Source organism: Callithrix jacchus, chromosome 17 (assembly GCF_049354715.1).
Source record: "Callithrix jacchus isolate 240 chromosome 17, calJac240_pri, whole genome shotgun sequence".
In the NCBI taxonomy this organism is placed as follows: Eukaryota; Metazoa; Chordata; class Mammalia; order Primates; family Cebidae; genus Callithrix; species Callithrix jacchus.
In genome coordinates this window covers 35,509,928-35,534,122 of record NC_133518.1, presented here as the reverse complement: position 1 = coordinate 35,534,122, position 24,195 = coordinate 35,509,928, and the positions used below count along the sequence as shown (strand labels likewise).

Below are 24,195 nucleotides of genomic sequence, written 5' to 3'. Positions count from 1 at the left end.
AACCAGTCCAACCAAAGTGAATCTGAAAGACTTTTCTAATAATGTTAATGACAAAGATAGGCTCATTTTCCACGTACCTTTAGTAGCCATCTGTGGCCATGAGAGGAGTCTAAATTAGGAGAAAGCCAACAAAGACAGGAAAGATACTGGGGCATTGGGATCATCTCTAGGCCACTGGATCATGTTTACCGGAACCAATACTACCTCTGGACTTGATAGTTATTGGTACCAACAAACTCTTTTTTAATTGTTCCAGCCATTTTTAGTTGTAATTGAAAGCACTAGTGGGTGGATCAGGGTTCTGCTGAATCTGGACTGTTTGATTTTCTTGTTCTTTGACCAGCTTGAGTATCAGTCAGTGAAGCAAGTCATAGAGGAGTGGCTGTAGTGAAACTGTCATGTTCTTAACTTTTGCTGCACATCAGAATCATGTGGAGAGCTTTAACAGATACCAGGCCAATTACCAGAATCTATAAAGTTGGTATTCAGGAATCAGAATTTTAAAAAATTCTCAAGTAATTCCAGTGAGTGGCCTTGGCTGAGAACCACTGGTCTAAGGATCTTGTTCTGTCCATTCAGTGGGATCTGCAGACAGCATGTCCTAAATATGTCTTTACATTAAAGAAAAAAAAAAAAAAGGCTAAGATGTAATTTATGAGGTTAATGCAAACCATACTTGTGTGACAGAAAAGCAAAATGTATGCAAATTTTGTACTCTACTCCATATTATGATCCTTTCTCTCTCGCTCCCTTTTGCCCTTCAACATTTAATAGGAACTTACCATGTACCAGACATAGTGACAGATCCAGAATACAGAGGAAACAAGAAAAGCAGTTGCTATAGTTCAAAAAAATAGAAAATTAACCTAGTAATTACAGCAAAACCTAATGCACCTATAAGGCAGCATAAAGCACTATGTGCAGAGAGCAGGGACCCCTAACCTCCTGGAGAAAAGGAAGTTTAAGCTAAAACCGGAAGAATGCATGGGTTAACTTAGTAGATGATGGAGGAGGGTCCAGACAGAAGCTCTGAATTCAATTTCATAGAAGTGAGGGAACTAAAAGAACATACTAGGGGAGGAGAGAATACTAGAGAAATGAGGCTGGACCTCGCCAACATGGTGAAATCCTGTCTCTACTAAAAATATAAAAATTAGCTGCACATGGTGGCATATGCCTGTAATCCCAGCTACTCGGAAAGTTGAGACAGGAGAATCACTTGAACCTAGGAGGCAGAGGTTGCAGTGAGCTGAGATGGCGCCATTGCACACCAGCCTGGGTGACAAAGCAAGACTCTTGTCTCAGAAAAAAAAAAGAAAAGAAAGAAAGAAATGAGGCTGGAGATTGGAGATCAAGGAAGGAGCCAGATTATGAAAGACTTTATAAGTTATTAGAAGTTTGAATTTTATCAAAAAGGCAATGTAAATCAACTGAAGAGTTTTCAGCATTCAAATAATACGATTTCTATGTTTGGAAGACAATTCTGACTTGGGGCAAGGAATGGGAATGCACTGTGGAGTATGGGGGGTTTGATAAGAGGAAATCAGGGAGACCAGTTAACTGCAGGCAGATACACTAGCTCTTACAAGAGATAAGAGTGGACCAATGAGCATGGGGGCAATGAAGAGAAGTGAACTAATTCAAGATATATTTAGGAAGGTAGAATTGATAGAACTTGGGAATTGACCAGCTGTGGTAAGAAGTCAGAGAGAAGCAAAGAGTGACACACATCTGTGGTTTGAGTGACTGAATGGTGATGCCATTTCATGAATAAAAAACATTGGAAGAAGAGCAAGTTTGTAAGAGAAGATGAATTTTGTTTATTTATTTATGTTTATTTTTACTTTTTAATGACCAAAACAAAACATCTAAAACCGCAGCTTCTGGAAGAACCACGTGTTCTTGCCTATTTTGTATCTCTCTTCAAACTTGACCTTGGCCTCTCATCGGGCCTTGCATTTAAGAGCAGGATCTCTGAAGACATCCTTATTGATGACAGTTTTGTCCAGGGGGATATCCACAGAGTACCTTGTGGGCAGCAGGTGATTGTAGTTATAAACTTTCCTAAAAGACTGATCTTTGACCTCTTGGCGTGATCTTCTTCTTGCCCATGGCAGCTGTCACTTTGCAGGGTTAGTGGTCAATTCCAGCTACCAGAGTGCAGCTACAGGGGTGATCTGAGGTGCCATCATCAATGTTCATGATGACAGCTTTGCATCCAGAGTACCGTCTAGCCAGGACAAGCACCGTCTAGCCAGGACAAGCACCACCTTCCCAGGTTTCATGAACTTGCCCATGTTAGCAGCAACCACTTGGGCCTATAGCAAAAAGGAAAGAAGGACACTTCTGCCGAATTTTGTTTATTTTGAGTATGAAGTACCTGTCGGACATTTAAGTGCAGATATGTAGTAAGTACATCTGTCTCAAACTCAGGAGAGCAATATGGGCCAAACATCTACAGTTGATAGTTATCAGCAAACCGATGTTAATTAAAGCCTAGGGAATAAGCCAAACTACCTAGCATAAATGTGTGGAGAGAAATGGCTTAGGATGAAGCTCTGGGGAACACTTATAACTAAGAGGAGCATAGAGGAGAGTGCTGCAAAGAATAATAATACAGTGCTAGAGTTGTAGGATGCAAAATAGCAGAGCGACAAAAAAGAACATAATAGGGTAGGGGAGAATACTAGAGGGAAAAAAAAGAAAATAAGAAAACAAAGGATGGAGATGGGTACATTAAAATTAGGACTGAAAAGTATGTATTGGATTTAGCGACATGGAAGTTCCTGAAAATGTTACCAAGGTTGGTATGGAAAGGAAGGTGAATTTTTTCAAGGAGTTACTGAAATAGAGAATAGGGAAGGTGTATGGTAACTGAACAGGGATGTGAACCAAAGGACATTGAGATGAAATAGACTTAAAAATACTCACTTTTTAACATAAGAAATGAGGAAGATGAATAAGTAAAAGTCACAAAAGTGTCAGAAAAGAATGGGATCCAGAAATGTGAGGAATGGCTACTGGAATGGGAGAGGAAAAGGACTATTAGAGCAGGGAATAGGGAGAATTGTAAACTTGGTGACCAAAAGAGGGGAGAATTCCTGTCTGGTCACCTCTGTTCGTTCCGTGAAGAAGAAAAGAGTCATCTACTAAGAATGAGAAGGGGTGCTGGGTGGACTGGAGGTTTAAGGCGAGTGGAGAAGTTTTGAAATAGTTGTTGAAAACGGGAGACAGCTGACTAGGGAAACAGACAGCCAGTGTTAAGGGTTTAATTGAGATTGATGACAATGAATGTATAAACTTGATAATCTCTGTGGTTTTGCTTATGTTCCCCTGTAGAGCTCAGCAGCCCATGCACAGAGTATATTGCATGTACTATTCACTCATCACTCTTATTTACTCATTCACTTGTTCATTAATTTAACTACTCTGTGCCACGTACTATTTTAGGTACTGTTTCATTCGATGATTATTTAATGTTTTAAATAATTTATGGAGATAAGAATTTATAAATATGATGAAGAAGGTATAGAAAGCAAATAGGACTACTGCATTAAAGAAAAATGGTCATTAATGTTGTATATTTTGAATCTTGTCTCACACCATGAGATCTTAACTCTAAGTTTGTTGCAGCCAATATATATGTTTATCCTAAAAAAAATAACTTTTAGATACACGACAATTTGCGGAGCTATTTTTAAAAAATTCCATTTGTGTAATAATGTAAGCAATTTTATAAAATTAATGTAACTGTATTGTTACACTCGATAGCATTTAGGGTTAGACCCTAAGACCATAACCTAAGCAGAGAATGAATTTACTAGAAATGCATTAGGTACTCTGCAGAATCAAGGGACAGACCTAAGACCTGATCCATAAAGGACAAGAATAGGAGCAGATCCATGAGGCCGTGTAACAGGCCATCAAACACCTGGCCAGGCCACTAAAATGAATTTGTGTCAACCATTCTCTTTAAGTCCAAGGATTTCAGAGTTCCAGGAGAGATTTATAGCCTCAGTATGGATAGCAGAGAGCACGGCCCCATGTCTGATAGTCCCATTGAACTACAGCCAACTTAGAAGAGAATATTCCACACATGTAAACTGGGGTGTAATCAAAACAGCAAAATGATCAGTTAAAAAAAGCATCTTCTCGATGTCCCTAGTGAAAACTAATGGGTCCCTTTCTTATAAATGCAGAGCTGGGTCCCTCTCTTACAAATGCAGAGGTCCTTATTTGTTGTAGCTCTTCATCTGCCTAACGCACTCTGAACTGATGATGTTTATGTAGCTTTCCATTTCCTCCAATAGCTTATGAACCTTGGAAGTCAGTGGCTGAAGCAGCTGCACCATCTGGGGAGCAGTGTCCTAAAGACCTTCTGATGTGGCTATTTCAAAATTAGTTTAGAATATTCTGAGGCATGGACTTATGGAACAGCAAATGCCCTTTTCTCCATTCCACTATAGACAAATAAATTTTTAATGGTTTTTACCTTTCTAATTTGAAAAACACTAGATGACTATAGGAAGACATAAATCCTTAGTTGCTTTCCTATCTTTTCTAAATCTGCCAAATGCCCACAGAACATCTCTCATTTTAGTAGGAAATATTTTAAGTTAAAATTAAAAAGATATACAGTTTTTCCCTGGTATCCACAGGGGATTGGTTCCAGGACTCCTGAAGATACCAAAATCTGTGGATGTTCAAGTCCCTTACATAAAATGGTGTAGTACAGAAAGTCCTCAACTTTTAATTGTTCAACTTGCGATTTTTTGACTTTAGGATGGTAATACATACATTTAATATGGTCTTTACGAGGGGACTACATCTGGATAAACTCATCATAAATAGAAAAATATTGAAAAGATGGGCCAGGCACAGTGGCTCACGTTTGTAATCCCAGCACTTTGGGAGGCTGAGGTGGGTGGATCACCTGAGGTCAGGAGTTTGAGACCAGCCTGGCCAACATGGAGAAACCCCGTCTCTATTAAAGATACAAAAAATTAGCCGAATGTGGTGGTGCACGCCTGTAATCCCAGATAGCTTGAATCAGGGAGGCGGAGGTTGCAGTGAGCCGAGATCATGCCATTGCACTCCAGCCTGGGCAACAGAGCAAGACATTTTCTCAAAAAAAAGAAAAGCAAGCAAGAAAAAGAAAATTTCTAAAGGTAAACCCATCATAAATCAAGGAGCATTGTGTTTGCACATAACCTATGCACATCCTTCCCTATACTTGAAGTCATCTCTAGACTACTTGTAATATCTAAATAGTTGTTATACTACATTTTAAAGTGTTTGCATTATTTTTATTGTTATAGTTTTATATTTCTGAATACCTTTGATCTGTGGTTAGTTGAATACATGTATGTGAAACTGAGATATGGAGACTGACTGTAAAACTGGTCTAATTTTCTTTACAGCTGATTGTAGCTAAATCTCTTCAAGAATTCATCTAACTTCATAGCTGGTATAACTTTTGAATAAGGCTAAAAACAAAACACAATCCACTGGAAAACAACTCTTCTAATAACTAGCTAAGAAGAGGTCGCTCTCAGATGCTTCCAACTTGTATCTGGGAAGGTAATTCTATTATTTTTTTTGAGATGAGTTTCACTCTTGTTGCCCAGGCTGGAGTACAATGGCGTGATCTCGGCTCACAGCAACCGCCGCCTCTCAGGTTCAAGAGATTCTCCTGCCTCAGCTTCCTGATTAGCTGAGATTACAAGTGCCTGCCTCCACACCCGGCTAATTTTTTGTATTTTTAGTAGAGTCAGGGTTTCACCATGTTGGCCAGGCTGGTCTCAAACTCCTTGCCTCAAGTGATCTGTCTGTCTTGGCCTCCCAAAGTGCTGGGATTACAAGCCTGAGCCACCACACTGGGAAGAAAATTATAAAAAACCATAATTATAGAAAATATATCACTAAATCTGCTAGAAGTTCTTTTATGAACATAAAATAAACTGCAACATATTATAATCACAAAGACCAATAAAAAGGCTTGTTTAAAATACTGTGAAAAGGAGTATCCACAGAATGGAATCTTATTCAATCATAAAGGATATGAAATACTGATACATGCTACAACATGGATGAACCTTGAAAACATCATGCTAAGTAAAAGATGCCAGACACAAAAGAACATATGTTATATAATTCCTTATATAACATAAGGAATTTAAGTTATTTAAGTTATATGTTATAAAATAACTTATATGAAACATTCAGAATAGGCAAATCCACTGAAAGTAGATTAGTGGTTGCTAGGAGAGGGGAAAATGAAGAGTGACTGCTAATAATTACAGGTTTCTTTTGGGTATGATGAAAATGTTCTGTAATCAGATAGTGCTAATGGTTACACAACTTTGTGAACATCCTAAAAGCCACTGAACTGTACATTTTGAAAGGGTAAATTTTATGTGAATTATATCTCAATAAAAAACAATTTCTTAAAAGAAAGGGAGGAGGCTTAATGAGAGGTTTGGCATGAAAATAAATTGTTTTAAGGGCCTAAGAAAGGCACGAAATTTAGTATTTATCTCTTGGCAAAAACAAAGAGTGGATGAAACAAGTATAGAAAAGAATACCCAGTAATTGTATTCTTGAAAGACTAAACATAGGGGAAAAAAAGGTTTTAATTACATTGCTCATTCCAGGAGATAAATAATTTTTGCCTTTTTGAAAAGTACATGGGGAATTGCTCATTTCCCCCCCCAGGGTACTAAAAAAAAATTGCCTGCAGCTTTTCTTAAGCTCTTCTTTTAGTCTATGAATTGTGCCAAGTCTCAGCTGCAAATCAAGCCATTTTATTACGGTGCAGCACCTAAACTTGCTTGATCATTGTAAGAATTTATTTATTTATTTGGAATGAAAGAATACAGTTTTCAGACCATGCCAGGAAATCATATTCTAACCATCTATACTTGCTCCAATGAAACTCAGACTTCCCTGGATTTTCTTTTCCTCATTCTCTGAATTTTAATCTGTGTGTTTTTAGTCTTTGAGTTAACTGAGAACCCTTTTGATTCTGTGAACTAAGCACATTCCTAAAAAACCACAGGCATCCACTTCTCATTGGACTTATGACAATCACAACATTGGCATGCAGGTAAAAAAGAATTTGATTTGCTTTTCCCATCACACCTCTGGTTACCTCAGGGGACCCCACTTCAATGGAAAAAGAGTAAGGATAATTTCAGTGAAAGTATTCTTCAGTATTCTATAATGATTTAACCTTTTCTCTGCACACTTCTACAGCTGTAGCCATTGAATCATGTTAGTTTTCTGCCTTCCAGAAGAAGGTAGAGTTACAAGGAAAAGCAATTCTAGCAGACGCCAGACCAGAGGAACTTCCCTTCTTCAGAATAACTCTCTCAGGAGATTCCTTTCTGCAGCCTAATGAGCTTATGGATTAAACTGTTTTAGCAGATGGACTGGCCCTAGACGATTCTAAATTCTGAGATTAGAACTTTATCCTTTGTTCAACACACAATATGGATCACTCTAAGCACTTACTATTTAACAAAACTGAATCTGTACCATGTAAAAAAGCCAGAAAAGGTTTCAAAATGTGTTTTGTTATCAATATAATGCCATGCATAAGTGGATAGTTTGTAGCTCAGTGTTAACTGAGCAGAGTAAAAAAATTTAAAAAGTTAAAAGGTCTCATATGGTTGGTGAGAAAAGGCAAAATCTTTTTTTGTGTTATTTCCCCTTTTGGTTGCTGGACAGACTCTTCTGCAACAGAGGATATGATAACTGCAAGAGAAGAAAATGAAAAGTGTAGTCTTTGCAACTAAAAAATGTCAACTTACGCTCAAGCACAATAAAAGAGCACAGTCTCTCACTCTGGTGGTCATATAATTAACAAAATTTCTAATGATAACACAGTTTACACTACAATTATAAGAAGGAGTTTATCTTATTAAAAAGTTGCTTGGGTTTAGAATGGCAATGACTCAAGTAAAAGCCAAGTTTTAGAGTACATTAACTTAGATATTTGTATTATTGATATTCCCTTTTACTTTCAGCCCATTAAGAATATAAAATTACTATTATTATTATTATTACTTTTTGAGACAGAGTCTCACTCTTCCGCCCAGGCTGGAGTGCAGTGGTGCGATCTTGGCTCACTGAAACCTTCACCTCCTGGGTTCAAGCGATTCTCCTGCCTCAGCCTCCTGAGTAGCTGGGACTATAGGTGTATGCTACCACGCCTAGCTAATTTTTGTACTTTAGTAGAGACAGGGTTTCACTATATTGGCCAGGCTGGTCTCAAACTCCTGACCTCGTGATCCACCTGCCTTGGCCCCCCAAAGTGCCAGGATTACAGACATTAGCCACAGTGCCCGGCCTAAAATTGTTTTTTCTATGTTTTTCCATTACGGTATGTCAAAACTTATGGACTCTAGGCTGTTGTGCATACTTAAGTCACAGTCTAAGTTCCTGGGTAGAGAGGAGCTATAAAAATCTAGAACAAAGAGCAATTACTACTCAGTGATCAAATCATTAAACTATACACTTTAGTGCCATAAAGTATTTTTCTCATCTTTAAAGGATGTTTTGAAAGCTGAAAAATAATGGGCCTTTTCAGCTTTTATAATTCAAACATTACTTTCAAAATTTATAATGCTCACTGAACTAACCATATTAATAGTGAATTACATTCATTTGTTCTAAGTATTTAAGTTTGAACATAACAGTCATGATGGTTTTAAAAGTGAACATATTTAAGTTAGAGGCAATGTAGTATCATAACATTTCCACCAAAATATTTTCTACTGTTGGTAGAAGAAAGATGTGAGAGTAATCTATGATTATCTTATTAAAGATTAAATTTAGAAAGAGTTTTAATCAAATTCATATAAGTACAGAGAAGACTGAGTAAATTATACCAGGAGGACTTTAATATAGCAGAATTTTCTGATCATAAGGGAAGTGAAAAACTACAAAGTACTATGTTTTCATTTGAGATAAAAAATAACATGGACGATTCTCCATTTAGATGTAGTATTACTTAGAAAAGGAGAAATGGCTTAGATAAGATTCCTATGTTTCCTTCACTAACATGCAGAAAGAAAAGACAGAAAAAGGAAACTAGATCTAGAGCACTTTCTATGTAAAACCCTCAGCCTGTTTACGTGAGTCCTTTGGGGACTCAGTAGTTTTGAACAGCTGAGCTTTCTCATAAACCATGTGTTTATCATTCTAAGAATTAAAATTTGGATAAAAATATCTACTAAAAATATATTTAAATTCTCTGATCTTTTTTCTTTCCTTTAGTATTTTTTCTAAATATTATGAAAGTCATTCAAACTTACTATAGAAATTAAAAAGAAAAAGAAACCATAATTCTGCCACCCAGAAACAACCAGTTAACATTTTTTCCCAGTTTCTTTAGCAGAGTATACAGCACACAATTCAGTATTGTAAAATAATGGGGTCTTCAGTCTACAAAACTATTTTAATAACAGTAAACATTTATTGACTTCTTTGTAAAGCCTGTTACTATGTTAAACATTCAATATACATAGTCTGATTTAGTCCTTATAAGCCAATGTAGTAGGTAATCCTATATTCCTATTTTAGAGATTAAACAAATAAAAGGCTTTGAGAATTTATCAAGGACCCATAATAAGCCACAGAACCTAAATTCAAATCCTTTTGTCCAACTCTGAAGACTTACCTCTTAACCTTTTCATAAGATTAAAATGCTAAAAGGACACATACTGTTACGAATTTTAAGGGTTCCTCTACATGCATCCTTTATACACACCCTTCATGATTTTTCAAACCATGTCAGAGTCTCATTTTTCAATTCTCAAGATACAGCATCTTCTTATAGCATCTTTACCACCTTTCCTGTTTACTGTCTTAAATGTGACCAATCTCAGAAACATCAATAACAAAACAAGGTTGTTGACATTTTGTGAAACATTTAAGGAGACTTCCAAGGAATGTAACATATGTAGACTTTGTGACACATACATTGGCATGTGCTCACAGCCCTGTTCTGAGATGAGAAGTTATTATTTTGGCTTTGAGACATGAAGGATATGACATTTAAGTCTAAACATGCACCAGCCACTCTTGAAAAATCAGCATACTCATAATCCAAAATGCTCCATGAGAAATTTAGATATAGAGTCGCATTACTCGGAGTCAACAAACTATGGGTTACACTGGTGAGTAAAATAGTGACTATCGCTATAGAAAATTATGTTCATATCCAAGCTATAACAAATATTAAATGTTACATAAAACAAACAATGCAGGGGAGTCCACAAGGATGTGGAATGTTTGAGCAAAAAAAGGAAAAGGCTCATTCAATGGCTTGTACTAAATGATGAGCTCTAGATTCTAAAAGAAGGTAGGCAAACTGCTCCCAACTCACCCTGGTCCCAAAAAGTGAAGAACGTATAACATCACAGAAGAAATAATGAAGTACAGTGAAAGGAGGCCAAGGGAGGTTGATAAAAATTTTTTAAAAATTAGCACATGCTTTCTTGTTTTAATTGAGGCAGGAACAGTAGACACAGAGATGGGAGATAGGTTGTTCTGAGGAGACAAAGGGTTATTGTTTAAGTCTTGGCTGAGGTCAGCCATGTTTATCTTCCATTGAATGTGGACAAATAAAAGGCCTCACAGAGGTTTTTTTTAATCATATAAGCTTTGCAGGCATGTTGCTTTTAAAACCAGTGACATATGCTACTAATCCATGTAATAGATAAAGCTTCCCCTTTGTGAGGTTGTATATATGACAGCTTCACTAATCAAGTTGTCACTATAATAAAAAATTATTTCTGATTATAGTTTGCTGACATCTAATATAGTTTTTTTTTTTACAACTGTAGAACACACACCTATAGGAAAAGGGTAGCCTAGATGCCGGAGCCATTTGAAGTATGCTTTTCTTCCACTGGCCTATTCCCTGCTAGGCTCTCTCTTTTCTAAAGAGATTGCAACATGGTATCACTGACCTGAAAATCCCTAATTCTTAGGAAGTAAAGTATTGACAAAGTCTGGAGTGCAGTTTAGAATCTGGTTGCCTCTACAGCCCTTTCTAGGTTATTCCATAAAGATAAGACTCTCTGGATAAGACCTTAGATACAGTTAAGACTGAACCCTCATTTCCACCCTTCCATATAATTCTTCTCCCTAAGTCAGCCTCTGTGTCTCTGCAATCTCTCAGGCTAACCTGACAAATCAGCACCTGAGTTTTTCAGGCCAAAAGTTTTTGGTTCCTTACTAAAAAATAAAACAAAACATAAATCAAGTTTGTAAGGGAGAAGGGACATTTGTTTATAATATAATAAACATGGCCTTTCTTCCCTCATCATAGTTTATTCAAATTATAAAAAGTGACTATAATTTGTAACTGGGACAATCAAGAATTGATTATATTTCTCTGCATCCATTATTTATGACAGAGCCGGGCACAGTGGCTCAGGCCTGCAATCCCAGCACTTTGGGAGGCTGAGGCGGGCAGATTACAAGGTCAAGAGATCAAGAGCATCCTGGCAAACATGGTGAAACCCTGTCTCTACTAAAAGTGCAAAAATTAGCTGGGTATGGTGGTGGCACGCACCAGTAGTCCCAGCTACTTGGGAGGCTAAGGCAGGAGAATCACTTGAACCCGGGAGGCAGAGATTGCAGTGAGCCAAGATCAGGCCACTGTACTCCATCCTGGTGACAAAGCAAGACTCCATCCCAAAAAAGAAATTGTAAATGACAGAGTGTCTCTTAGATGCTTTGGGTATGGTGGAAGAAATCAGTCCTTGACACAATATATGACCACACAAATTTGAGAACCATTTAAGCCAGTTAACCATGATCACTCATACTTAGGCAATATGGTAAATACTTATCATCTTCACAAAGAAAAATGAATAAACTACCTGTAACAATATAGCATTAAAAATCATATTGATGTTCAATATTCTGTGGCTACTAACATTGTGGGGTGTTTTAAAAGTCAAAAATACTGAACCGTTTAGAAAATTCTGCATAGGAATAGTATTACACTATGAATTTTATTTTCAAATTTGATCAATAAAGAAGAAAATAATACAGTTAAGCAGTCAAAAGCAGTAGCAAAACCAGGATAGTCATTCATATATACAGAGGATATAGATTCATTTCTAGCTGATTCAATCCTATTATATTTAAAATACAAAATAATGGCCACCCAGCTAATTCCGTTGTTAGAGCATGAGACTTAAAATATAAAATACATCTTAATCTGTCAAGATGACCATGGAAGGAACCAAGCAAGTTAGCACCAAGAAAGGAACTTTACTTTAGCTTCTGATGATGACCTCAGTATCCTGGAATTGATACTGAGGAGTCTAGATGTATTTATCATCATGAATTAATAAAAAAATAATTTTGAAAAGTAATTGCTATATATCATCAATTCATAAATGAGTCAAAGGTATTCAAACCTTAAAACTGGCACTACTTGATGTTGCGAACAACTCTCCTACAGTGGTTTGTCTTCATCTCTTCCAATGCTTGTTCCAGTTGTTGAACCAAATGGAGCAGGGTGGCTGGGTCTGTTTGTAGAACTTTGGTGTTGTGATCTCCATTTTGACTAAGGTGTAGCTTTATAGTCACTGCTGGTTTAATCTGTTGCCTGAGACTTCTACTTGCAAGCTTGATTTTAAAGGAAAGAAGAGCACAGTAACTATTTAAAAACCATGGGGAATACATATTATTTATAATTATCTTAAACCATATAGAAAATTAAATTTCAGATGAATTATAGACTTCAAAATGAAAAGTAAACTTTAAAACTTTTGAAAAGAAAATAATAAGAATATAAAAACAATTTTATGGAATGGAAAGATTTCTTAAACATGATATAAAAGGTTTAAACCATAAAGATAAAACTGATAAATTTAACTACATTAAAAATCAATTTTCTTCAAAGGATATTTAAAGATGGTGAAAAAACAAGTCATAAACCAAGAGAAGATATTTTGCAACACACATATATCCAAAAAAAGATTAGTATCCAGAATGTGTGATGAACTCCTCTGATTTAATAAGAAAAAACCTCAAAACTCAAGATAAAAATATAAAGAAGGTCTAAGTAAGCATTTTACAGAAGACAAATAAATAAACATAGAAAAATACGTTCAACTTTATTAATCATCAGGATAATAGCCAGTAAATCACATGAAATACCATTTTACAAATATCTGACTAGCAAAAATTAAAAACCTGTCTATACCAAGCACTGCAAGTGGCAGTAATGAGAACTCTCATCCAAGGCTTATAAAGGATGAAACAATGTGCATTACCAGCAATCTACTCCTAAGCATATACCTTAAAGTCTTACACATATACATTTATTCCTGATAGTATATTTCCAAAAACTAAAAATTAGAAATACCTCAAATATTCATTAACAACAGAACGAATAAACCAAGCATAGTCACACATGAATGGCTTACTCAATGGCAGAGAAAAGAAATGAATTACAGCAAAATTACAGCAAATTTCTTTCTTATCATAGAAGAAACTAAAAAGAAAATGATGAAAAAAGCAAGTCACAGAGTATGCGCAAGTCTAAAAAATACAGTTCAGTGACAAAATTTATGTTTAAAAAAACTATAAAGAAAAGATTAGGGGCTGGGCGCAGTGGCTCACGCCTATAATCCCGGCACTTCGGGAGGCCGAGGCAGGTGGATCACGAGGTCAGGAGTTCAAGACCAGCCTGGCCAACAAGGTGAAACTCTGTCTCTACTAAAAATACAAAAAGTAGCCAGGCATGGTGGTGAGCTGAGATCACGCCACTATTACTCGAACCTGGGCAAAAGAGTGAGACTCTGTCTCCAGGTAAAAAAAAAAAAAAAAAAAAAAAAACCTAAAGAAATGATTGACAGAAAATTCAGGATAATGGTCTCCTCCAGGTGGCTGGGAGATGGTTACAAGTGAGGGATGGTATAGTTCTTCAGAGGTACTCGTTTTATTTGCTAAGCTTGGTGGTGGGTGGACTGGTATTTGTTTTATCATTATTCTTTAAACTGATTATCTATAACCTTTCATTTGTATAAGATATCCCAAAATTTTAAAAATAAGTACTACTGACATATTTTTAAAAGAAAAATCCCAAAACTATAAACAATGACCAACTTGAAGGTCCTTTCGGTCTTTAGAGTCTGCATTAAAAGGAACCAGAACTATCCAAAGCAACAGCTGATTTGAAGTGTAGGAGAGAAACTATACAAGATGAGCCTGAAACATCCTGTTATAGGAGACAGCAAAAAAGTCATCAAAAATAGTGGAGTCATGTCAAGAAGACTAGATTCCACCTGAAGAGATTTTCAAGTGAATAACAAATCTAAACCTGAGATTTCAGGATAAATTTAATTTCATAACATAGAATATTTTAACTAATAACTTCTTCCAAATAATTCTAGGTAACTTGGGCTTCCAAAAGAACCCAAGATACTGATCCAAGGCTGAAATTTAATGTCCCAAAATAATTTACAAACAATAGGTCAATCCCTTTGGCTGACCTAGTCCTAAAAATAAAATAGGTACTTGCAGGCTAAAGTACTAGTTTAAGATCATCTCTGTAGTACAGATAATTATAGATTATGACATATATGCAAACTACACATATAACTGAAAACAGTACTTATTTATTCAATTATGCTCTGTTTATATTTGTTTTTCCTCTATACTGACAGACAGGGTCTGCACTGACAGGAACTGAGTGTATGTGGTATGTAATGAAGCCATGACTTTTTTGTTGAAAGACTTAAAGCTACTATCCTCCAATTTTTAGACAACATATCTAAATATCTTTACAAATATCTGTACTATTCTTTAATAGTTCTAGAAAAGAGATTACATAACATCCCTAACAAACATCTAGTAAGACATTTTTTCTCAGAAAGAAGTTGAATGACAGTACTATAAGACAAAGGAGAGTAGCCCACAAATTTCTTAATATGGACTTATTTTTTAAGGGGAATGAAATTGTGTCCTTATCCCTGTAAACATAACAACAATAAAAACAACTTTAAAATGTCATATCTCAATGCAAATTAGAAAAAAAATGAAAAAAATGTTTACTTTGAAGGGTCATAACTCAAGGCACTGAAGAGGGTATTCTGGCAAAAAACATCAAGCAGGAAACAGGATACATAAATTATGTTTCAGGTAGCTACAGTTCCTAATTCAGTTCTCTATTTAGCCTCAGAGCAAATAGCATGTGGACAGGACAGGAAAAGAATGCTTTGAAGGCCGTGTAGAGTGGCTTACACCTGTAATCCCAGCGCTTTGGGAGGCTGAGGCGGGTGGATCACGAGGTTGAGAGATTGAGACCACCTTGGCCAACATGGCGAAACCCCGTCTCTACTAAAAATACAAAACTTAGCTGGGCTTGGTGGTGCGTGCCTGTAGTCCCAGGTACTTGGGAGGCTGAGGCAGGAGAATCGCTTGAACCTGGGAGGCGCAGGTTGCAGTGAGCTGAGATTGTGCCACTGCACTCCAGCCTGGCAACAGAGCAAGACTCTGTTTCAAAAAAGGGCCTAGTGCAGTGGCTCAGGCCTGTAATCCCAGCACTCTGGGAAGCCGAGGCGGGCAGATCACAAGGTCAAGAGATCGAGACCATCCTGGCCAACATGGTGAAACCCTGTCTCTACTAAAAATACAAAAAATTAGCTGGGCGTGGCGGCGCGCGCCTGTAGTCCCAGCTACTCAGGAGGCTAAGGCAGGAGAATTGCTTGAACCCGGGAGGCGGAGGTTGCAGTGAGCCGAGATCACGCCACTGCACTCCAGCCTGGCACCTGGCAACAGAGGAAGACTTTGTCTCAAAAAAAAGAATGCTTTGAAGTAGTACTTGTAAATGAGCCAGCCCTAAAAGGAACATCCTCCTGCATCAGTCTCAGATAGCGGTACATTCAATTACTAATGCTATTAACAAGGACATCAATTGCGTTGGCAATTTATTAAGTCTGGGGAAATGTTCCTATGAGACACTAAGCTATGATGATTAATTTGATTCCCATAAGCAAGCACACAATAATTAAGTGGTAATTGTCCATCACTAAGAGTTTCCATGAGACAAGTCAGTTACTTAAACATGAAAGATGCTGTATCTTGTTACTAGTTTCCTAGCCATGTAGCTAGTCTTACCAGCTATGCCTTTCTCCCTGAGCAGAAGAATCCACTCCAGTTAAAATCCTATGCAATGGTTTCAACAAATAAGCTCAGGAACTCAGTTGGTTCTGAGTAGCTTTTTGAGGCCTTAAATGTACTTATCCATAAGTAGCAACATTCATTCAGTATACTCTCAACCTTAAACCATACTAGTCCTAGCAATAATGCAGTGATTCAAACTGATTTTACTCCATAAATGAACTATCTTGAGTTTAATTTTAGAAAATTCAATTTCTTAATTTTAACTTCCAAAAATGTCTTCATAATGGAAAAACTCAAAGCCAATCAATAAAGCCAAAAAATAACTGTTAAAGCCTATTGGACCTCAAAAGTCAGGGGACACCTGCACACACAAGAGAGGTAAAGGTCTATAAGATAAACTACTGCTGAGCCACATACATGACCATCCTCACATCTCCACTGGGTTATCACGAAAGGACCTAATATAAAGGCTTATCCACAGTCATTTCCCCCATGAACAAGACTTGCTGCTTATGATGTCCCCCAGAGCATGAACTGTGTTTTGTTCTTTGCTATATCCACAACACCTGGCACATGTTAGGGGTACAAGAAATATCTGATTAATAATTTAAGAAGCCACTCCCCGTGCCACCCACTCTTTCTATTCCGCACCGAATGCCTATTATATGCCAGTATTGTGCTGGGCACACAGCAATGAACAAGACAAAATACCTGCCCTCCTGGAGCCTACGGTCTGGTTTATACCACATCCTGTGTTCATGCCTATTCAAGCACTCATCACACTTGATTATAATTGCTGATTTCTAATGAAATTTTATTTTTTGGTCTCCCTCTTACTGTAAGACTGTGAGGACTCAAAGACAAGCACTGTTTCTTTCACTGCTAAGTCCACAAGGCCTAGCATGCACCAGACATTCAATAAATGGTCTGATAACTGAATAGTGTGTGGAAGCAAGAATGGATTAATGGGACATAAGAAATTATCTTTTTTATTGTTTATCTGCATGTACCTGAAGATGCTCATGATAATGGAATATTCTCTAGGCCAGCCACTCTATCCCAAGTGTAAAATTTGAAGATATAGTAGGACAAATACATCTTTCTTCTGTCCAAATCCTAAGTCTTTTTTTTTTTTGAGATGGAGTTTCGCTCTTGTTACCCAGGCTGGAGTGCAATGGCGTGATCTTGGCTCACCGCAACCTCCACCTCCTGGATTCAGGCAATTCTCCCGCCTCAGCCTCCTGAGTAGCTGGAATTACAGGCACGTGCCAACATGCCCAGCTAATTTTTTGCATTTTTAGTAGAGACAGGGTTTCACCATGTTGACCAGATGGTCTCGATCTCTTGACCTCGTGATCCATCTGCCTTGGCCTCCCAAAGTGCTGGGATTACAGGCTTGAGCCACCGCGCCCGGCCAATCCTAAGTCTTTTGTCTTAACTCTTATACCCCTGATGATCGCTCTATTCCTAAATGTTGCTGTTACTTTCAGTGACACTGTGTTGTGTCTAGTGGTTGTTTTCCCTAAAACCACTCTTACTTTAATCATTGGCTTTTATTTCTATTAGTCATGAGCAGCCAATGAGATTCAGTTCATATGTCAGAAAAATCATTCTCATTTGTGATATGAAATAATTTTGCATCTCTGTTCTAGGCCCACATCCTCACCTAATGTAGAGACTGCAACTTAAATAAGCTGTCATCATCTTAAATTCAGTCTATCTTCAACTGATTAATGCCACGTGAGTGTGGCTCTAGTGCGCCTGAACTTCTAATTTTTCAAAAGTTGCTAAAAATTAAAATTTTGGTGTGAAATTTCATACTTTTTTTTCAAATCATACAAGGGAAGTGGTCAGACTGTGGATACCTTTTTAAAAAATTGACTTGTAGATAGACTAGATGAAGGTCAAGGAGAGGAATCAAGGATGATCCCAAAAATATTTTTGGCCTGTATGGTTCAAACAATGGATGTACCATCGGAGATGGGAGAGGCTACGGAAGGAGCAGCTGTAGTAAGGAGCGGGTATATTAATCCTTTCTCAATCTGCTGTGAAAAAATAATGGAGACTGGGTAATGTATAAAGAAAAGAGTTTAATTGACTCACACTTCTACATGGCTGGGGAGGCCTCAGGAAACTTACAATCATGGCAGAAGGCACCTCTTCACAGGTGGCAAGAGAGAGACTGAATGCCAAACAAAGTGGGTAGCCCCTTATAGAACTATCAGATCTTGTAAGCACTCACTATCAGAAGAACAGCATGGAGAAAACTGCTCCCATGATTCAATTATATCCAGCTGGTTCCACCCTTGACACATGGGGATTAATACAATTCAAGGTGAGATCTGGGTGGGGACACAGAACCAAACTGTATCAGTGGGTAAGAAAGGTGGGATTCAGTTTGGGATATACTGCCTTTGAATGCTTATCAAATTACCAAAGTGGAGATGTCAAACAGGCTTCAACTGTATGACTCTGAAGTTTGGAGGACAGGGTCTAGGCTAAAGATATAAATTTGGGAATTCCAAGAATATGGGCATTATTTAAGAATTCAAGTTGGATGAAACCAGCTTGAGAATGTAAGTGGAAAAGGTATGAAGATTCAGAACCGACCTTTGAGGTATCCCAGTGTTTAAAGGGCAATGAGATAGAAATCAGCAAAGGAGATTGAGAAAGAGGAGCCTATGAAGTTGGTTGAGAACCAGAGGAAGTTATTTCCCAGAAGGCAACCAAAGAAAGTATTTCAAGTAGGAAGGCATGATTAACTGTGACAAATGCTGTTAATAAACAGAATGGCATAAAACTAAACAGTGATGACCTTGAGTAAGTTATGAGAGGAGAGTGATGATGGTGATGATGAAGTCTGATTAGAAAGAGTTTAAGAGATGATGGGAAGAGAGAATATATGAATAGAGACAACTCTTTCAACAAGTCTTGGTATAGGCCAGAAGTGGTGGCTCATGCCTATAATCTCAGCACTTGGAGAGGCCAAGGAAGTGGATCACTTCAGGTCAGGAGTTCGAGACCAGCCAGGCCAACATGGTGAAACCCTGTCTCTACTATAAATACAAAAATTAGCCAGGTGTGGTAGCACCCGCCTGTAATCCCAATTACTTAGGAGGCTGAGGCAAGAGAATCGCTTGAACTCAGTTGCAGTGAGCTGAGATCCCACCACTGCACTCTAGCCTGGGCAACAAAGAGAGATGCTGTCTTAAAAAAAAAAAGTCTTAGTATAAAGAGGAGCAAAATAATGGAGTGGCAGTAGGAGGAGTATAATGGCGTCAAGACTGGGTTTCTGACTACGTGAAGAAGGGAATGATTCAATAGAGGTAAACAAAGTATGATGCAGGTAAGAGAGGGAATAATTACTAGAACTCTGTCCTCATGAGGGTAAATGGAAATGGACTGAGGTATACAAGGGAAAAGGTTGCCTGTAGATAAGAGCACGGGCACTTCAACAAGAGAAATGGGAGAGAAGGCAGAGTAAGTGGGTCCTAATACAGGCTGAGAAATGTGGTAATTGGTGCTTGTGGGAGTTCTTTCTGATTGCTTCTCTTAATCAAGCTGGAAGCAAGGTCAACAGTTAAGCATGTGGAGCACAGAGATGTTGAGACTTGGAAGAAAGAGAATATATAAGATCACATGGTCCCTGCTATCCCAGTGTTTACAGTTTAGTAAAACAAACAAACACAAACAACAGAAAATCAGGTACATTTAAGTGAGATGACTTGCCAAAAGAGGAAGCACAGTGCCAAGAGAAAAAAACACAAATGCCACCAAGATTTAACTAGTGGCAGGGGTCATTCCTCCCAGAGGAAGACATCATTCAGAGCACAGATCAGCAAACCTTTTCTATAAAGAGCCAGATAATATTTTAGGCTTTGCAGATCATACTGCTTCTGGCACGACTATTCAACTCTGCCCTTGTACTTTGAAAGCAGCCATAAATAATACATAAACAAAGGAGTATGACTGTGTCCCAATAAAACTTTATTTACAGAAATAGGTAGCAAGCCAGATTTGGCCCACAGGCCAGTTTGTTGAGCCCTGATTTAAACTGAGAATTAAAAGGGTAAGAATTAGTGGAGTCAAGAGGTAGCAGCAAAGTAGAAAAAGCATTTCATACGGAGGAAAAATAATGTGTAAAGGCCTGATGCTCTTCATATTTTGAATTCCCACTTCCATTCAGCTCTGCCCAAAGATGCTAGATTAATTTTCCTAAGTGATTGTTTTTTAATGTTACTCTCTCTCTCTCTTTTTTTTTGAGATGGAGTCTCGCTTTGTCACCCAGGCTGGAAGGCAGCGGCACAATCTTGGCTCACTGCAACCTCTGCCTCCTGGGTTCAAGCAATTTTCCTGCCTCAGCCTCCCAAGTAGCTGCGATTACAGGTGTGTGCCACCAAGGCTGGCTAACTTTTGTATTTTTAGTAGAGATGGGGTTTCACCATGTTGCCCAGGCTGGTCTCAAACTCCTGACCTCAGGTGATCCACCTGCTTTGGCCTCTCAAAGTGCTGTGATTACAGCTGTGAGCCACCGCACCTGATCTTAATGTTACTCTCCTATCCAAATATCTACAAGGGCTTCCTGTTGTCTGCTACAACAGGCCTAAACCCCTTTAACTGAATTTCTATAACCAATTTGGACATTACCTCCATTTGAATCAGAAGAATCCACTACAATAGTGGTTTCCAAACTGTATTGCACGTTAGAATTACCTGGGTGAAAAGCGGCTTTAAAAAATCCTGATGGTCAGGCTGAATTCCATACCAATAAATCAGAATCTCTGGGTATTACACATAAACATCAGAATTTTTGTAAAGCTCCCCAGGTTATTCTAATATGAAGTCAACTTTGAACACTAGTGCACTGTACCACATATTCATATGCTCATTTCCATATCAATGTGGGCCTTTACAACATATTCTGCCTTATCTGCCAAGAATATTTACCCTAATTTTCTCTATTCATTCATCTTTCTGAAATTTCACTTCCTTTTGCTTGAAGCTTTCTCGAATAATGCCAGCACATATACACAACTACACAGTTTTTTGAAACAGCTGTCATCTTCATTTATATAATTATATTATTTTATCCCCATCAAGAACCTTATTTTATAAAGACCTTTAATTATTAGTTATTTTGAGAATACCTAATATCCCTAACCAAGGTGATAAGATCTTTTCCAGTTGACAAAGTATCTTACACTTCTTTTGTGTCTGAAAACATTTAGCACAGCTCTGATCAGCAAATAGATGGCATTCAGTACACATCTACTAACTCATCTCTCTCTGCTTAATAAAAGACTATATGCAATGATCTGAATATACCCTTTTGTTTATTTATATGACTTTAAAAACAACGGAAAGATGAATCTCACAAAAAATAATATGTGAGAGAAGTCAAGTACAAAAGAATATTTACTGAGTCATTCCATATATACAAAGTTAAAAAGCAGGTAAGGGTAATTTGTGTTAGAAGTCAGGATGCTGGTCACCTTTGAAAATGAGGGAAGGGGCAGTAATTGTAAGGAGGCAAGGAAGATGCTTCTGGGGTGTGAGTCATAGTTAAATGCACCATGTGATAATTCATTGAGCAGTACATTGACCTGTGCACTCTTCAACATCGGTTATATTCAAACACAAAAGTTTTTAAACATCTAGGCACCACCTAAAAAATCTGCATAATCATTACCTTTTCAAAAATAACCAATTTCTTATAAACTTTGTAAATTAAACTGATTTGAACACAATGAAAATAAAAGAAATGGCCTAAAAGTGAATGTTAAAAAAACAAAGTTTCAAACTGGATCTTAGTTAAAGTGGAAAGGAATACAATAAACAGGATGCAAACCTAAAATAATTCTTATATTCTATGTTAAGTTAATTTTAAAAATGCTATACCTGTACATCTAGTCGCCATTCAAGATTATGATAACTGGGAAGGCTTGGTGCCAATTCACTGAGAATAGTTCTGATCTCTTTTCTGTTGTCCAGATAAAGCTGAAGCAACAATTTGTTTAATTCTTCAGAGAATCCCAGAACAAAAACAGAGTCTTGAAAATCCAGTTCAGAAATCTAAGTAAATTGAGTTTAAAAGAAAATCAAATTTATCTTTGTCTAGCTAAAATACCTGATATACACAAAAGAATGATGTCTTCTAATGTATTCTGTCTAGTAAAAGAAACAGTATTTCCTTAAAGATAACCATTGCTCACCATGCCAAAATCTGAGTTACTGATACATAAAAGTACTTTATTAAAGTATAAAATGGAAATAATTAAGATGCCCAGTTTCCTTTCTTATTCTTCATTAAGCCAGATACTGCTGATATGCAAACAAAATATTAATATTCTTTCTCCTCTTAGGATACATATATGGTTTAACAACATGCAGAATTAGAGGTACTTCTATACTAGCTATTTATACTAGCAAGAGGTAATCATGTCAGTAGATGATGTTATATAATTTTTATTTTTTAGATATGTCTTCAAAAACTCAATTATAAACCATTAACAACATTATTAAAATACACATGTACCTGCCAGGACTATGATGTGGAGTACCCTAGACCTTTCTTAAGGATCTAGGCAATACAAAGGAGTCCAGAGAAACCCTTACCATGAGCTTTGAGCTCTCAGTGAGGAGATACGTTAATCCTTCCACACCATGCTGGACAGTGTCACTACTCACATTGAGTTTTCCTGAGAAAGAAAACCAAAAACGAGCAAATAAATTACCACTGTGGTGTCTACCTTGTTCATATCTGTAAGTAAAAATAAACACTATCCATTATTACATGTTTTCAAACACTGCATGAAAAATAGTAAGTTGGCCAGAGGCTCCTGTTCCTTCTCACTCCAACCCCCAGCCAAATACCTTTGGTATTTCCCACCATAACAAAACGCAAACTGTGGAGGCTAATATCAGGTGCGTAGCCCTTCTTTTGAATGTAGCTCCTTCAAATTTGGTAGAAGAGGAACTGGACAGAGATTGACTTAATCCCAGAGACTGCCTCTTATTCAGGGGGAAAACAACACTTTTTTAGCAAAAGCGGATATCTGAGCAATTAATAATGATAACCAAATACTTGCATATTTACAGTTGAACCAACTATTCCACAGACTTTGGTATATTTATACCAACTTCTTTTCAGTATTTCTGAAAGTGAGGTGGTATTATGTACATTTTACCATGAGAAAACTGATTTAATAGAAGCTCTAACAATCTCACAGCTACTTAAGTGTCGGGCAGGATTTGCTCCCTGACTGAAGAGCTCTGCTGGTTTTATTCTACTACAATGGGAACAAGACCCTAGGAATTGCAATAATCCCCTTCTTCCCGGGAGACAGAGAAAGGATCGCAATATCCTAGCAGCCTGCGGAGCCGTCCCCTTCCCCTTCTTACTGGCGGCGCCTTCGTAGATTTTTGGGTTTGCGCCGCGCCTCAGGAATTCCACAGCAATCCTCCCAAACTCGGCGACCACTGCAATGAAAGTCAGAGGCTCTTGAGTGCCCGGTGCTGCCTTTGGACCTCCTCCCCAGCCCACAGAACACCGCCCCCGCGCCCCCTGACCCGCGCTGTCCACTTGAGGCAGGAAGGCCAGGTGCTCCTTATGCTCCTCAGACAACTCCAGCAGCATCTTCGCTGGCCTACGATCTCACCCGGCAGCGCGGACCCCGCCTTCGCCACTTCCGGCGTCCGTGTCCGGTGGCCTAGAGGCTCCGGCGTCGCAGCGTCCGGAGCTTTGGGTTCCGGCCTACAAACGAACGTTCTACATTCGGACGCCCCCTGCAGTGGAGGCTGAGGTTAGAACACTCTTCCTTATATAAATCATCCCCCAAAGATGTAGGGAGTGCCTGCTAGGTGCACGGTGCTAGGCTCTTTGGGAGATGACAAGGTATTTCAAATCCGGCACGCCCTCTCGTGGAGCACACATTAATAATAACAATAGCTCACGTTTGTTAAGCACTAACCGTGTCAGGAGCTGTTCTTAAATTTATTAAATATATTTGGAGTATACAAGAACCCTATTAGGTAGGTTCC

At 37.9% G+C, this 24,195-nt stretch overlaps 2 protein-coding genes and 1 pseudogene across 5 annotated transcripts in view; all 3 read right to left on the bottom strand.

Annotated features, from left to right (window-relative positions):
- Nucleotides 1–12,653, bottom strand: part of WWTR1 (WW domain containing transcription regulator 1) — a 256,364-nt gene extending 243,711 nt beyond the window's left edge. For both annotated transcript variants that reach the window (XM_078354015.1, XM_054247076.2), the window contains exon 1: nucleotides 12,441–12,653. The gene's annotated coding sequence lies outside the window, so the exon portion shown is untranslated. The remainder of the gene's footprint in view (nucleotides 1–12,440) is intronic.
- LOC108588788 (large ribosomal subunit protein eL27 pseudogene) lies at nucleotides 1,797–2,297 on the bottom strand (annotated as a pseudogene).
- COMMD2 (COMM domain containing 2) lies at nucleotides 1,797–23,836 on the bottom strand. 3 transcript variants are annotated; one of them, XM_008983674.5, is made up of 6 exons: nucleotides 23,725–23,836; nucleotides 23,557–23,634; nucleotides 22,771–22,853; nucleotides 22,054–22,227; nucleotides 12,441–12,651; nucleotides 1,797–2,318 (listed from the first exon to the last, which is right to left on the bottom strand). In XM_008983674.5, the coding sequence occupies exons 1-5, from the start codon at nucleotides 23,789–23,791 to the stop codon at nucleotides 12,454–12,456; spliced, it is 600 nt and encodes a 199-aa protein (XP_008981922.1). In that variant the 5' UTR covers nucleotides 23,792–23,836; the 3' UTR covers nucleotides 1,797–2,318; nucleotides 12,441–12,453. The 3 variants fall into 3 exon arrangements, with proteins under 3 accessions (XP_008981922.1, XP_008981923.1, XP_054103054.1); XM_008983675.5 differs by lacking the exon at nucleotides 1,797–2,318 and adding an exon at nucleotides 5,917–7,755; XM_054247079.2 differs by lacking the exon at nucleotides 1,797–2,318 and having other exon boundaries at nucleotides 9,457–12,651.
- Nucleotides 23,837–24,195: the final 359 nt, after the last annotated feature.

Coding starts and splice junctions, on each gene's coding strand:
- COMMD2 (XM_008983674.5), bottom strand. CDS start 23,791: ATGCTGCTGGAGTTGTCTGAGGAGCATAAGGAGCACCTGGCCTTCCTG. Junction 22,854..23,556: donor AATCTACGAAGGCGCCGCCA/GTAAGAAGGGGA, acceptor TTTCTTTCTCAG/GAAAACTCAATGTGAGTAGT. Junction 12,652..22,053: donor AATGGCGACTAGATGTACAG/GTATAGCATTTT, acceptor TTTAAAATCAAG/CTTGCAAGTAGAAGTCTCAG.